We start from the raw sequence: 16,273 nt of genomic DNA, 5'->3' as shown, positions 1-16,273 counted from the left end.
AAAAATAATAACTCTTGTGTGAAAATGAGAAATTATGAAGGTTTTTACAAAATTGTTCATCATTAATGACATGTGGAAGATAAATTTACTTAATTGAAAAGAGAGAGAATAATAAATATTTAAGGATATAATAGGAAAAATATCATTAATTATTCATTGGAATTGTAAAGCGACTTATATTGAAATACAAATTTTTTTCCAAAGCGACTTATAATAAAAAACGAAGGGAGTACTACTCATTCCTATTTGCAAACACCTGTAGAAAGTACAAACATTTTTCTTTCAGATAAAATCATCATACATTTGGTGAATAAAATATAACAAATTGATAAAAATGAGTATAGATAAATTTTGCAACAGACTTGATGATATTTGAGAGTTTTGCACTTTTGATATATTGAAAATTCAAACTTTTCATTCAATGAACAAATCAAGATGATATAAACATTTAAGTGATCAAATGTTTTCACAATATTTTTTCACATAAAACTTATGTCGGAAAAGTTTCTCTGTTAAATATTACTAACACTTAAAAAACATGGGAAAACTGTTCATGAATAAGGTAATTTAAACAATGAAATTTTTTCTTTTTAAACATCACACACCCTAGTTCATTTTCACAAAATCGGTTTTGGTAGAGAGAAGGTAAACAAATTTATCTATATAGGTAAATCAATTTTCCTAAGAAAAAACATGAAATTTTGACTAGGTTAAAAATCTTTTGAATGTGAATCATGCAACAATGTTATGACACATTTAGAACAGTTTAGATGAAAGATTGTGAGCACTTAAAGCTTACAAACCATAGATTTCATACTGTACATTGGTCTATGATCCAATTCCAATGAAATCCAAAGCTTGTGCAAATTTTATTTCAATATTTTTCTTCTTTGATCTTTCTTCTAAGATAGGCTTTTGTCTTCATTAAAACTAAGCATTAAAAAATATTTAATATCTTCTTCACACAAAACACAGTGGTGGGGTGGAGGGAAGATATCAGGTGGTGAAAGAATTTTATTAGAGTTGGAGAAATGGTGGTTTTTTATTTCAATGGTTGGTTTGAAGATAATATTAAGAAAATAACTGGGTGATAGAGAAAACATGGTGTTCTAGAAGGTTAGTGGTTTCTTTGTGGTAGTCTTTGTGACATGTTCAATAGGTTTTTTGAATTAATATCAAACATCACTATTATTACATATGATTAACAATATTTTGTAGGCCATATGTTAAATAAAATTTTATATCAAGAAGCAAGAAATTATGTCTCGAAGTTGTTCATGGCGCATTTGTGAAAAAGCAACATGTTAAGTCAGTTGTTCTGACATTATATGAGACATTTTATCTCGAGCTGTTTACTTGGCACACGAGTTTTTATTGAGTGTATCTTGCATATTGAGTGTATCTTGCATTCAAGATTTGTTTCATTTTCTGTCAAATAAAATGTCTGATTTCAAAGCGCGTACAAGTTTGGAATGACTTATCCTGAATCCATTTCAACAAGATAGCAATTCTTATACATATCAGATTTAGATTTAATTGGATTTGTTTCAATCAAGATTCAAAATCAACATTATGAAGATTGATATTTTGTGCACTTTTTTCTAGATGCTTACACGCCAATACCCTCTTAGGCTTTTTATGCTAGGAAATTTTTGTTATTTAAAAAGGTGTTCTCTATTGTGAAGAATCATACCTTGCATTGTGTCGATTTCACACTTTTAGTTGTTATTGAAATTTTATGTTTTAGGTTGTAATACTATATTCTTGGATTATTATTCTATATTAGGAGAATAAAGTATTTATGTTAAAATTGTGTCTCACCACTTCATATACTTTTGTTACTGTATAAGGTTGGGAGACTGTTTGAGTAAAAGCGAGAGGGTCTCAGATTTTGGTGGAGACTGGATCAAAGTTTAGGAGTAGTATTAGAAAAAGGTCACTAAAGCAAGAGATTTCATATGAGACCATCGTGTACTACTGACTACTAAGAGTAAACTTTCTTTCATTAGGTTGATGCCCCCAAACGTATGTGACATTGCACCAAACTGAGTTACCATCTCTTGTATTATTTATTTTATGCATTTGCTTTCTATGTTATGGAAAATTATTGTCATACACATTGTTCCAACATTGTGTTTGGCGTTTTGTCATTAGTAGAACATAATTACAATTGACATCAGAGCAAGCACTCTATTCTGGTTGGGTGAGCTCCAGAATTTTCTTTAGATTATATTCAAGATGGACAATGTTAAAGGAGGATATGTGAATCGAACACCTATTCTTAATGGTCTGAACTATGATTATTAGAAGGCTCGTATGGTTACCTTTATCAAGTCTATGGATAATAAGACTTGGAAAGTAGTTATAAATAGATGGACTCGATCTAATGATCACAACCGAAGAAAACAATTTGAAAGCCTCAAAAATACTATTTGAAAAAATTATTATTTAGCTTGTTATAAAAAATTATTTAAGGATTACCAAAATAGGTGCAGGCTAAGATGGAGCTGAAAAACAATCAATGGTGTACTTATGGCTCTGAGAGTGGTAAGAAGATGTGTTGTCAATTAGGTGCAGTGGTAGGATGAAGTTCTGGAACTGAAACATGAACAATAATATCTTAGTGGTTGTGTAAAGGGTTAAAGATTTATCTGAGTTACTCTAATGGAAAAACAACTTTATTGTGTCTAAAGTCAAATTTTTATTAAAATGTGCCATATGGTTTTGCACATGTCATTAAATAATTCAGACAACATGTTTTCCATTTTATTCCTCTACTTATAATGTAGTTTCCATCTTATTTTTTCTCACAACAAAAGACTAAGTGCTGAAGGTTCTGAAGACAAGGTTCTATTTGAACAAGTTTTGAAATTTCAAAAGACCAAGTGTTGAAGACTCTGAAGACAAAGTTCTAACAAATTCTGAAGACGTAGGTTCTAGTAACTCAATGGTTTTATCCTTCTAAACATGCTTCAACAACTACTATTTGAAAGCTACTGAACTTTAGAAAACGTAAGATCAAATTTGGATTTACGTGAGGAAATAATAAGTGATGTCTACTCTTCCTAGGGTGGCGCTAGGTCAGTATTGTTGTACAGTATTGTCTACCTCTCTTCAATGAGCGTTGGAACCATACAATTGGAATTGCATATTCCAATTTTACCCTTCAACGGACTTCTCTTCTTGTGCTATAAAAAGAATAGTTAGAAGAAGAATCAAAGAGACGATGGAACGCTGTTACAACAACTTTTAATATTACAAAACGCATGTTGTAACGCTGTTAAATCACTCTGATCATTTCTTTGTACATTTTTGTAAGCAGGTGAACTTTTATTCGTTAACTTGCAGCAAGTGATGTTTTGTCCGTTACTTGCTTAACACTTTTGTGTTATTTGATTGTATTTCAAACTTGTGTAATTTGCTTTCAAGAAACATTCTTGTAAACACAAAACCTTTGTTTTCAACGAGTGAAGTTTATATATACTTCCTTGAGAGACTAGGGTTGTAGTCGGAATTCTCAAGAAGACATTCATTGACAGTTAGTCTTTGTGGTTTGCAACAAGTGACAATTGGTCTTTGTTGTGGTTTGCAATATTGACAGGTAGTCTTTATTGTGGTTCTGTAATCAGTTTGGTTATAGTGGATTAAGTCCTTGTTGATAAGGCAAAATTACCTTGGCGGGTGGACTAAAGTAACTTCGTTAATAGTGAATCAGGATAAAAATAATTGTGTTATTTATTTTTGTTCTTGTGTTTTTGATTTGGGAAGAAATTGTTTTAAACCTTAAAATTCAATTCAAACTCCTCCTTTCTTGTGATTCACGCATCTTCACATAGCATTATACTATCCCTTATATAAGAGGAAGACTCACCCTTACCTTGATATTCTTAGCGATGAATGATTCAACCTCTTACCGTGGTGTTCTTCCTTGGGATCTAGCTTTCTCTTTTCCTCTTCTATTCTCTTTTTCACGTTCTATTTGTTCTCTTCTCTCTATTCCCCTCTTTTTCTTATTATAATAGAAACCCTAGCGAAAAACTTTCAAAAAATAGTATCATTAGAGGATAAAGATTTTTACTAATATATTTATTAATTAATATATTTTTACTATTTAGATTATTATATCAGTATAAACTAAAAATTTAAAGAGTTTATCTAATCCTTTGAAAACTCACTCTAATATATAATTTTAGTTTATATGGTGAAAAAAACTTAACCCTCAACCGATCACCTCTTGAATCCTTCCATTTTTTTTTATTTTAATCTTTTTCCTCTATTTTTTCCTAAACTTCCAAACAAACAAGACCTTACAAGTACTATTTGGAAAAAAAAATGATTGTTTAGCTTACTATAAAAAACTATTTGATGATTACCAAAATAGGTGCAGGCTAAGATGAAGCAGAAAAACAATTAATGATGTACTTATGGCACTCAGAGTGGTAAGAAGAGGTTGTCAATCAGGTGCAGTGGTAGGGTGAAGCTCTGAAACTGAAACATGAACAATAAATAATAATGGTCTCGTGGTTGTGTAAGGGGTCAAAGATTTATCTGAGTCACTCTAATGGCAAAACAGCCTTATTGTCTAAAGTCAAATTGTTTATTAAAATGTGCCATATGGTTTTGCACATGTCATTAAATAATTCAGAAGACACGTTTTCCACTTTATTTCTCTACTTATAATGTAGTTTTCATCTTAGTTTTTTCATAAGAAATGAACCAACAATAACAGGTACGTGACTTGCACCTTATTTTCTTGCTTATTTTATGTTTTAGATTTTGTTTTCTTCTGAAGTTCAGCTTCTGATGATGTTAACTGTTGCAGATAAAATGGAAGAATTTTGGAACATGATTTGTGATGTTTCTGCTTGTTCTTCACTTGGAGGAAAGCCCTTGTGTTTCGATTTCGAGGTTCTGAAGGATCCTTCTTCATGCATCAGCCATTTGTTGATCATTTTGCTTGATATGTTGTTGCTAATAGTTTTCACATTTGTCATAATCCAAAAATGTTTCTTGAGGCCAATTCAGGGTCAGAATAGAGTGGAAAGATATTCAAAATTGCAGTTAGTTTCTGCAATAACCAGTGGCTGTCTCGGTTTGTTGCATTTGTGTTTTGGCATTTGGATTTTAGATGAGAAGTTAAGGAAAAATCTCACTGTTTTCCCTCTAAGTATGTTGCTGCTAGAACTGCTTCAGGGAATGACATGGATGTTAGTTGGTATAAGTACAAGTCTTTTGCTGAAACAACTTCCAAAAACATGGTTGAGATTGTTTTCTATTATGATATTCTTTGTTTCTGGTGTTTTGTGTGCTTTTTCCTTATCTTATGCATTGAGCAACAAAGAACTATCTCTTAAGGTAGCTTTAGATGTTTTATCTTTTTTCGGAGCATTTTTGCTGCTCTTTAGCACATACAAAGCATGTAAATATGAAGACACTGATGAGGAAGTTCATGGAAGTCTATATGCCCCTTTAAATAGTCAGGTCCATGGTGATGATCTCATTAGCCGTATAAGCGTAACCCCATTTGGAAGTGCTGGATTCTTTAGTAGAATGTCATTTTGGTGGTTGAATCCACTGATGAAAAAGGGTCAAGAGAAAATACTTCAGGACGAGGACATCCCAAAGTTGCGGGAAGCAGATAGAGCAGAAGTATGCTATTCGTTATTTATAGATCAATTGAATAGACAAAAGCAGAAGGACCCGTCATCACCATCGTCCATTTTATGGATAATAATTTCGTGCCACCGGAGAGAGATTTTAATATCAGGGTTCTTTGCATTTCTTAAGGTACTCACTGTATCGTCTTGTCCTGTAATTTTGAATGCCTTTATATTGGTGGCCGAGGGTAATAAAAGTTTCGAATATGAAGGTTACTTATTGGCCATCTCACTGTTATTTACAAAGATTTTAGAATCGTTATCTCAAAGGCAATGGTTTTTTCGTTCTAGACTAATTGGTATGAAAGTTAGATCCTTAATTACTGCAGCCATTTATAAGAAACAACTGAGATTATCCAATGCTACTAGATTGGTTCACTCTAGTGGCGAGATAATGAATTATATGAATGTGGATGCCTATAGAATCGGAGAATTTCCGTTTTGGTTTCACCAAACATGGACAACGGTTCTCCAACTATGTATCGCGTTGGTAATTCTTTTCCGTGCTATTGGACTAGCAACAATTGCGTCATTGGTGGTGATAGTTTTGACTGTGGTTTTAAATACTCCGTTAGCGAAGTTACAACATAAGTTTCTAAGCAAACTTCTGCTGGCTCAAGATGAAAGGTTGAAGGCTTGTTCAGAGGCTCTAGTGAATGTTAAAGTGTTGAAGTTATATGCATGGGAAATCCATTTTAAAAACGTCATTGAAAGTCTAAGAATTGTTGAACTAAAATGGTTGTCTTCGGTGCTTTTACAAAAGGCTTATGGTGTTATTCTCTTTTGGTTTTCACCTATTTTGGTCTCTACTGCTACCTTTGTGGCTTGTTACTTCATGGACATCCCTTTACATGCGAATAATGTTTTCACGTTTATCGCGACTTTGTGCCTTGTGCAAGATCCTATTTCAACCGTCGGAGATGTTGTTGGAGTGATCATTCAAGCAAAGATTTCCTTTTCTCGGGTTGTGATATTTCTCGAGGCACCTGAGCTAAATACTACAGTTGTCAGAAAGAGGTGCTATGATGAGAAGTTGAAGGGCTCAATTTTAATCGAGTCTGCAGACTTTTCATGGGAAGATGATTTATTGAAGCCAACAATAACAAATATAAACTTGAATGTCAATGTTGGGAAAAAGATAGCTATTTGCGGAGAAGTTGGTTCAGGAAAATCAACCTTATTAGCAGCGATTCTCGGAGAAGTACCGAATACTAAAGGGAAAGTAAGCATTTATTCCTTTTATTTTATGCTTATTGAAAACATAGATAGTATTCATTGTGACAAATTTTCAATTGTAATTTCCAGATCGAAGTTTATGGAAAGTTTGCATATGTTTCTCAAACAGCATGGATACAAAAAGGAACAATACAAGAAAACATTTTGTTTGGATCCCCTTTGGATGCTAAAAGGTATCAAGAATCGCTTCGTAGGTCATCACTCATGAAGGACCTTGAGTTGTTTCCATTTGGTGATCTAACTGAGATAGGAGAGAGAGGTGTTAATCTAAGTGGAGGCCAAAAGCAGCGAATTCAACTTGCTCGGGCTCTTTATCAGAATGCTGATGTATATCTCTTGGATGATCCTTTTAGTGCTGTTGATGCGCACACTGCAAAAAATTTGTTCCATGTAATGACTTCTCTCCTTAAAAAATTGAAACTACATCATAGTTATCGTTTTCTTATTGAAATATGACTTTTAAACATGGTAGGATTACATATTGGAAGGACTTGCTGAAAAGACGGTACTTCTTGTAACTCATCAAGTTGACTATCTCCCTGCATTTGATTCTATCTTGGTAATTCATTTGTTCTATAGATGACATTGTTGAAACATTTTTCGGTCGTTACTTGGTTACAATTCTTTTTTTCTTGCCGCAGTTGATGTTAGACGGGAAAATCCAACAAGCGGGTACTTATAATGATCTACTAGCCTTTAGCCAAGAATTTAAGGACCTTGTTAACGCACACAAAAAGACGGGTGGTTCTTGCCAGCTTGCAGATGTTACTTCATCCCCAATACATTCAAAGTCTAATAACGAGATGAAACAATATTTCACAAAGAAGAACCTTAATGCTATAAATGGTGATGAGTTTATCAAGGAAGAAGAAAGAGAAATGGGAGACACGGGGTTGAAGCCTTACATACAATATCTCAATCAGAAAAGAGGCTATATATACTTCTTTGTCAGTTCTCTTTCTCACTTCATGTTTATGATTTGTCAGATACTCCAAAACTCGTGGATGGCTTCTAGTGTTGACGATCCTCAAGTCAGCACATTGAAATTGATTACAATTTACCTATTGATTGGAATTACTTCTACAATTTTCGTCACAATGAGAAGTCTATTTGCAGCTGCATTGGGTTTTCAATCATCAAAAAACTTATTTAGACAGTTAATAAATTCTCTTTTTGGCGCATCAATGTCTTTCTATGACACTACGCCTTTAGGAAGGATACTAAGTAGGGTAAGCTTATTAAACCATTTTTACACTACAAAGGTAATCGATGAAAATTGTTTTTGACGGTTGCTTAACTTGTTTGTTTATGCAGGTCTCATCAGATATGAGCATTGTGGATCTCGATATCGCTTTTAACTTCACATCTTATGTCGCATCCACTATGAATCATTACGCAAATATACTAGTTTTATCATCTGTCGCTTGGCAAGTCTTGCTTTTGTGTATACCAATGGCTTATGCTACTATTCGGTTACAGGTAGTTCAATGTATTGGGCTAAGATAGATGAATCATATTTTAGTTGCAACTGTTTCAAATTAAACATGTGTTTTTTATTGTGATAGAGACACTACTATGCATGTGCTAAAGAACTTATGCGGATGAACGGAACAACAAAATCTTCTGTAGCTAATCATGTAGCTGAAACTTACGCTGGAGCTATGACAATAAGGGCCTTTGAGGAGGAGAATCGTTTCGTACACAAGAATCTTGATTTAATTGATGATAATGCAAGTGCATCCTTCCACAGTTTTGCCTCAAATGAGTGGTTGATTCAACGATTAGAAGTAATCTATGCAGTTGTTCTCGCCTCTGCAGCACTTTGCATCGCTATGCTTCCTTTAGGGACTTTTACATCAGGTGAGACATCAATTATTGCTAATTTTCAAACATCTTTGTTTAAGTTTTCATATAATCATGCAAGTTTCCTATTTTCAACAACCATTGTTTCAGGTTTTATTGGTATGGTCCTCTCTTATGGCCTTTTATTAAACACTTCTTTAGTATACTCCACTCAACACCAATGCATCCTAGCGAATTATATAGTATCGGTAGAGAGGATAAATCAATACACTCACATACAAAGTGATAATCAAGAAGTGATAGAAGGAAATCATCCTCCAGATAACTGGCCAGATGCAGGAAAGGTTGAAATAAAAGACTTGAAGGTAATTAACACTTTCTTTTCGAAAAAAATGTATGACGAAATGCATTTTGTAATTTTTGTTTGTACAATGCCAGATACAATACAAGTCTGATGGACCATTTGTACTTCATGGTATCACATGCACATTTGAAGGAGGCCACAAGATTGGCATTGTTGGTAGAACAGGTAGCGGAAAATCAACTCTCATAGGTGCTTTGTTTCGTCTTGTGGAGCCGGCAAGAGGAAAAATTTTAGTTGATGGAATAGACATATCATCTATTGGCCTTCATTACTTGAGGTCATGTTTTAGTATTATACCTCAGGATCCCACCTTATTCATTGGGACAGTTAGATATAACTTGGATCCTTTATTTCAACATTCCGATCAAGAAATATGGGAGGTAATTAAATTTCTAAATTCTATTCGATTTTGTTTACCTTGGAAAATATGGATTAATATTGTCTTCCGTATGAAGGTTCTTCGAAAATGCCAACTGCAAGAGGTTGTCGAAGATAAAGGCGGCTTAGATTCCTCGGGTACTATTTCTAGCTCAACATTTAAATGTTGAAACTATATTATCTTCAAGTACATATTTTGAAGATAGATTAACTTGATATGCAGTTGTGGAAAATGGAACAAATTGGAGCATTGGACAAAGGCAACTATTCTCTTTGGGGCGTGCGCTTTTGAGGAAAAGTAGGATATTGGTGTTAGATGAAGCAACTGCATCAATTGATAATGCAACTGATTTGATTCTTCAGAATACCATTAGGACCGAATTTGATGGTTGTACAGTCATAACAGTAGCACACAAAATACCAACTGTGATGGATTGCGATATGATCCTTGCCATAAGTGATGGTACGTTCACATTGAATGTCGAAAAAGTAATTGGATTAACCCTTGATTGAATACATAGATTTATTTGTCATTTCTAGTCATACTATATTGATAACGTGTGACACAAGTAATGAGTGGATGTTGGATTTCAAATTTGAACTTTTAATACAAACAATATATAGGCAAAAAGAACGGTTGATTATTTATTGTTTCCTTTTAATACATTAAAATATTTGATTATATTTACAGGAAAGTTGATCGAGTACGATGAACCATTGAAGTTGATGAAGAGAGAACAATCCATGTTTGGAAACCTTGTAAGGGAATATTGGTCTCATTTTCAATTTGCAGAATCACATTGAAGTGAAATGATTTCACGATTGAGATTTAATTAGCCGCATTTTACTGCGATTCTACGAAAATATCAAGGATTTCAATGTGGCTTGAGATTGTTAGTTTGACACACTGTCACACAGTGAATGTAAATATTTTAACTATGTGAGAAAGAGAAGTAAAATCTGTTTACTTTAGGTTTTTGGAAGGAAGATTGATGAGTGCAAATGAAGGTGAGAATTATGATATTATGAGGTTGGTTTTGCATTTTAGAAGATGGTTTTCTTTATTATTATTATTTTTCATTTGTTGTTACTGCAGTTTATGGTTTTTTTTATAGTGGTTGTTACTTCAACTTTATATGCAATTTAATCAATTGCATAATGTTTGTCAACAATTGTTTTTATTTGAAATTGAAGATAAATATGAATTTTTAAATTTGAGATTGATAGTTAATAATATTACACTATTGAAATATCTGGTTGACTTAAGACATAGTATTATTTAATTATGTGTGACAAGTGGAATACTGGAGGCCCGCTTTTAAAAATCGGACCGGTCATTAAATCGGTGAGGATATTGAGTCACTGGTTCATCGGTCGAACCACTAGGTCACTAGTCGAACAGCATGACCAAACCGGATTAAACCGGATAAAATCGGATTAAACCTATCATTATAATAAAACTATATAGGTATAAAACCGGTCCAACCGGATCATTCAATCTCTAAAAAAAATTATACCTAGCACTTTAAAGCTTATCCATTAACAACACAATCTATAAATAAGACTCTTAAAAGTTGTTCATTAGGTGCTGAAAATACTAATAATCCATATAATTTAATGCTCTTAAAAAGCACAAATATAGTTTGCTCAGTACTTAAAAATCACAAATTTAGTTCAAATTTAAACATAAGTATTACACATAACAAAGTAGTACAAATTACAAAGTCTAATTTCAACATAAACTAATTGAGTACTTTAGAACAAAAACACTCAAATATCTATTAAATTTAGTTCCAAGGAGGTAAAATCATCTCAATGTTGGGATCTCCTTCAATATCAAAACCATCTCCGACAAAATCAATCGCATTTGCAACATCTTCCCCATCAATGATATCATTACTTTGGTTGTTTTCTCCGGAGTTAAGTGGCGCATCTCCCTCAACATCAACCTCATTCAATTTTAATTCATCTATAACAACATCAATTTAAAGAGTTTAGAATTGACATATTTTAAGAAATTAAAATAACATAATTGTAATCATAAAAATTAATACCATACCAATATCATTTGAAATAGGTTGGATTGTCATACTAGCAAGATATTTGCGTAGTGCTTTCACCTCCTCAATAGTCAAGAATGGTGGTGAATCCTCCAACGCCCAATTAGAATGATCACCAAGTGTTTCAAAATTAATAGGATCATAATTTTGTTTCTTCTTGGTTCTACAAATCATTAACTGCAATGTCAAACATAGAACCAAATAAATTTAACAAATCTAACAATAATATACATTCTTAACAAACCAAGAAATATCACATATTCTTAAATATATAACAAAATAATAGTCTTGTTTATAAACCAAACAATAGCATGTTTCTTAACTATAAAACTGTATCATATATTCTTAACCATAAAACCAATATTCATGTCATCAAGTATCAAAACAATAGCATATAAAGCATAATAAGTGCAATACCTATTTTGTAGCCGTAAATTATAACGAACATAACTCTTCTAAACCTCTTCTCAATCTCCTCTCTTGCTTTATACATAGCTCGATAGAGATATCCCATCCGACTTATCTTCACTATCAACAATACACAACACACACAAGAGATTTTGCAATTTTCACTATGTCAGCACATTTAGACCAAAAGCTTGAGTCTAAGACTTGTTCCATAAATTGCTTTGCCTTGACATCTTTGGAATAAATTGTGGTTGTCCACTCTTTGGATGTTACCATGGCTCTTAGTGCATCTTTATGAGACAGAATACTTTGCAATGCAATGAAATTAGTAGCAAAGCGGGTTGGAGCAAGACATAGTATTTCTCTTCCACCTGTAAGTTTTCTCATCAAATACAATGCAAAACAATGATTATACATGTATTTGGTAATTTTTGAAGTATGTGACACTGCCTCACTTACTTCCTTTAATTTCCCCATGTCTTGCAACATCAAATTAATGCAGTGTGCTGCACAAGGAGACCAAAACAACTTAGGAAACTCCCTTTCCGATAACTTTCCAGCAGCAACATAATTCACAGCATTATCTGTAACGATTTGAACAACATTTTCCTGGCCAAAATACAACACTACTTCCTTGAAAAGCTTAAACAATGTGTCTGCAGTTTTAGAAGCACTAGAGGCATCAACCGACCTTATGAAAACAGTTCCTTTGGGGAAGTAAACTAAAAATTTTATAAGAGTTCTCCTACAACGACCAGCTCACCCATCTTCCATAAGGTCTCCGTAGTCCATCGACGGCAGGAAGAAAATAACGGCGCGGTGCTGCGGCGAAATGGCGAGGCGAGGAGGAAATACAGACATCAAAGTAATTAGCACTATCACTATTGTGTGTGTCGGATAACATCCTCATCCTCTCTGCTGCCTCTGGCGCATCCTCTGTGTCCACCACCTCGTTTGTCGGCTACTTTGCATCTACTGTCAACTACTACACCTGTCTTGACACGATGTTTATGAAAAATATCCCATTTGTCGTCCTCATAATATCATCTAGTATACGCCTCTGACCAGACCCCTCAGAAAAGAAATCACCGTCAACGTCTATCCGCCAAGTATCTCACGAATATATATTAATTGCCATATAAAATTAATATTCATATAAATAATACCTATAAAATTTTCTAAGTGAAGTTATTTTGTAATATATAATTTAATTTAATAGGAAGTTCAAGGATTGAAGGTTGATGATTAATATTTAGGTGTAAGTGGATCAGAAAAAACCAATTAATCCTATAATTCAACCAAACCAAATCGAAATAAAAATGATTGTTTCTGGTTTGGTTTAAAAATTGAACCAAACAAATAAATATCGATGTAGTTTGGTACGGTTTTCGGTTTTATTTTTTAGGAACCGATAAACCGAACAAATGAATATAACTAGGCTTTAAATCTTTTATTCCACTCATCATAAAGCTTTAATTTTGTATCAGTACAACCATTCTCCATCTTTGTTTACACTTTATTCCTTTCAGCAAAACGCACATTTAGAACCAAGCTCCAAAATATAGAAAGTAAACACCATAAGTCACAAAAACTTATTTTCACTAAAATGCACTATCGCTATCCACCACAATTGTTTCTCTCTATATTGTCGTTATGATATGTTATGGTCGCCTTCTTCGTGTTCATATTTTCTTCATTAATTTTCATATTTTGTTTTTATGTTTTTTCTTCTTCAAAAATTCTTTCTAGTCTTTTTACAAAATATTTTGATGTGTGTTTTGTTGTATTCTATTTATTAAGTTTTCAAATCTCTTTCGAAGGTTCTGATAGCAAGTGTCAATTTTTTTATTTGATAGTGAACTTATTTTATAATGCAATAAAAATTATATTTCTGTTTCGTGTGGATTAAGAGCGACTTGTAATATGTTTGAAAAAATATAACATAAAATAAATTACATAAAATGTTTTATTTTAAAAACAGGGCCGACCCAAACTGGTTAAAGGCTCTGTTCTATTTTAAAAATAATGTCTATAATAAAATAAATTGGAAAAAAATTTGAAAAAAATTTATTTATATTGTAAACAGCATAAAAATTATGAAAATTAAAAAAATTGTTTAAAAATATTTCCACAATACATCAATAATTTTTGTATATTTTCAGTCGATAAAATTTCTCTATTTTTTAAAGGTTAAAATATTTTTGTCTTAATATCTTTCCAGTCGACAATATACATGACAATACTAATTTTTTTTAGAGCAAAAGTTAAAATATTTTTGTCTTAATATCTTTTTTTGTCTAGTATGTTACCTCAAAGTTCATTTTGATTTCTTAACTTAAAAAAGACTTAGAATCCCTTAACTCTTCAAAACATATCATGTAAGTTTTTTTCGTCTAATTAATAACGGGAAAAAAAATGAAAAATCAATCACTGAATTTATTGCTAATTAGACAAAAATGACTAACATGATACATTTTAAATATTTAAAGGACCGATATAAATATTTTCTAAGTTAAAGACCAAAATGAATCATTGCGCCAACATACGAGACTAACAAAATATTAAACCAATAATATATTAAACAAATAAAAAAGTTATAAATTCTTATAAATAAAAACATTTTTTTATAAATTAATATTTATTTAATTGTAATAACTTAATTTAAATTAATGGCGAAATTATTAACTTTTAAGTATATTAAAATATATAAGCTATTTCTATCAAAAAAGAAGGAAAAAAATATATAAGCTATTTCTATTATATGATGAGGCTCTGTGCTGACGAGCTGGTTGCACGGGCACATGGTCGGGCCTGTTTAAAAAGTAATAACATAATATACACTAAGGGTGCGTTTGATTTGCTAATAAATATGGTATTGGACAGAACAACTTTTTTTGTACCTTGTTTGATACGTAAATTAATAATGGTACTGGACAAAATGAATGACAAGGGACAGGACAAAACTATGAATTCTTGTCCTCCACTAAATCATGGGACAACTTTTTGTCCCAGGTACAAATTATAAAAAAACATCAAAATATCTTTTTTTTCACCCTCTTTCTCATTATTTAATATTTTAATTCATAAATATAATAATAATATTTTATAAATCAATAATGTTATAATAACATTATATTATTTTTATTCGGTTCATCGACATATCAAACATAGAGAAAAAAATTATTATTTGTCATTTTTCTTTTCTTCCCATTATTTAATATTTTGAATCATAAATATCAATATTTTATATAACAATAAAAAGTATTATAGTAAAACTTAAATTATTTTATCTGCTTCATAAATATATTAAAATAGAGTAAAAACATTTATCTCTTTATCCTTTTTTCCTCCTTTTTATTATTTAATATTTTAATTCATAAATATTAATATTTTATATATCAATAAATAATATTATAGTAAAAATCATATTATTTTCTCTGATGCATAATTGAGAAAAAAAATCATATTATTAAGAAAATTGAGAAAAAAATTGTCCAGTGCATTAATCATCAAACACAGTACAATACATAAAACTGTCTTGTACTGTTCTGTACTGTCTAGTACTGTTTTGTCCAGTACTTTTCATTTTACAAATCAAACGCATCCTAAAAAACACAATAAAAAAAAATACATTAAAAAATATAATATTTGAAAAAAATATCGTAAACCAATCAATCAAACCAAAATAAATTAAATAGTTTGATTTAGTTTCTTCTTTAAAAAATATTACAAATTAAATCAAATTAAACCAAACCGATAAAAATATCATTGATTTATTTATTTTTAAATCAAAAATCAGTCTAAGCCGATTACACCTCTATTAATATCTGTTTTTCATGTCATATTTCTTTTATTTGACAATGTTTTTATTGTGTGCTAACATGAAAAAAAAAAAAACTCATTCAACACACTATGTTAGCGGTTTTATAATAAAATATGTAAATTAATTTATAGAAAAAAAAATTATATGAAAAAAAAAAAAAAACAGTGATGAGTAATGTAGTGTCTTTCAATGTCCCCTATTCTGTTTGTACAGAGTTACTAACTTGTAGAACCATATCATAGAGTGATAGGCTCAGCTTTTTAGACTACAATTGTAGACTGATAGTCTTATTTTTTAATAAGAATAAAATCCAACTTTTTTCTCCCAAGCTTGGCAGTTTCGATGAAAGAGTAATTTTGATATATTTTTTTCACATTTTCATATCACACTCAGTCACCACTCTTCCTCTCTCTCTCTCTGACGCTACTTCTCTCCATCTATCTCCAACGTACTTTTTTCCATCTCTTCACTTTTTTCCATCTCTTAATTTTTAACTGCATGTGTATCTGTAATGTAGACTAACTAGTTTTTTTCTACTCAACTT

General features: G+C 31.6%; 1 protein-coding gene across 1 annotated transcript; it reads left to right on the top strand.

The window, feature by feature from the left end:
- The first annotated feature begins 4,825 nt into the window (after positions 1 to 4,825).
- LOC131622992 (ABC transporter C family member 10-like) lies at positions 4,826 to 10,572 on the top strand. The gene is made up of 11 exons (XM_058893997.1): positions 4,826 to 6,879; positions 6,963 to 7,283; positions 7,366 to 7,452; positions 7,535 to 8,122; positions 8,208 to 8,372; positions 8,459 to 8,753; positions 8,847 to 9,061; positions 9,135 to 9,440; positions 9,516 to 9,576; positions 9,662 to 9,901; positions 10,130 to 10,572. Exons 1-11 carry the CDS (start codon positions 4,828 to 4,830, stop codon positions 10,240 to 10,242), a joined length of 4,443 nt encoding a protein of 1,480 aa, XP_058749980.1. The 5' UTR covers positions 4,826 to 4,827; the 3' UTR covers positions 10,243 to 10,572.
- The last annotated feature ends 5,701 nt before the right edge of the window (positions 10,573 to 16,273 follow it).

The sequence above is a fragment of the Vicia villosa genome, unplaced genomic scaffold (genome assembly GCF_029867415.1).
Source record: "Vicia villosa cultivar HV-30 ecotype Madison, WI unplaced genomic scaffold, Vvil1.0 ctg.000048F_1_1, whole genome shotgun sequence".
NCBI classification, from domain to species: domain Eukaryota; kingdom Viridiplantae; phylum Streptophyta; class Magnoliopsida; order Fabales; family Fabaceae; genus Vicia; species Vicia villosa.
Note: the sequence above shows the minus strand (reverse complement) of the source record. Positions and strands in the feature narration are given on the sequence as shown.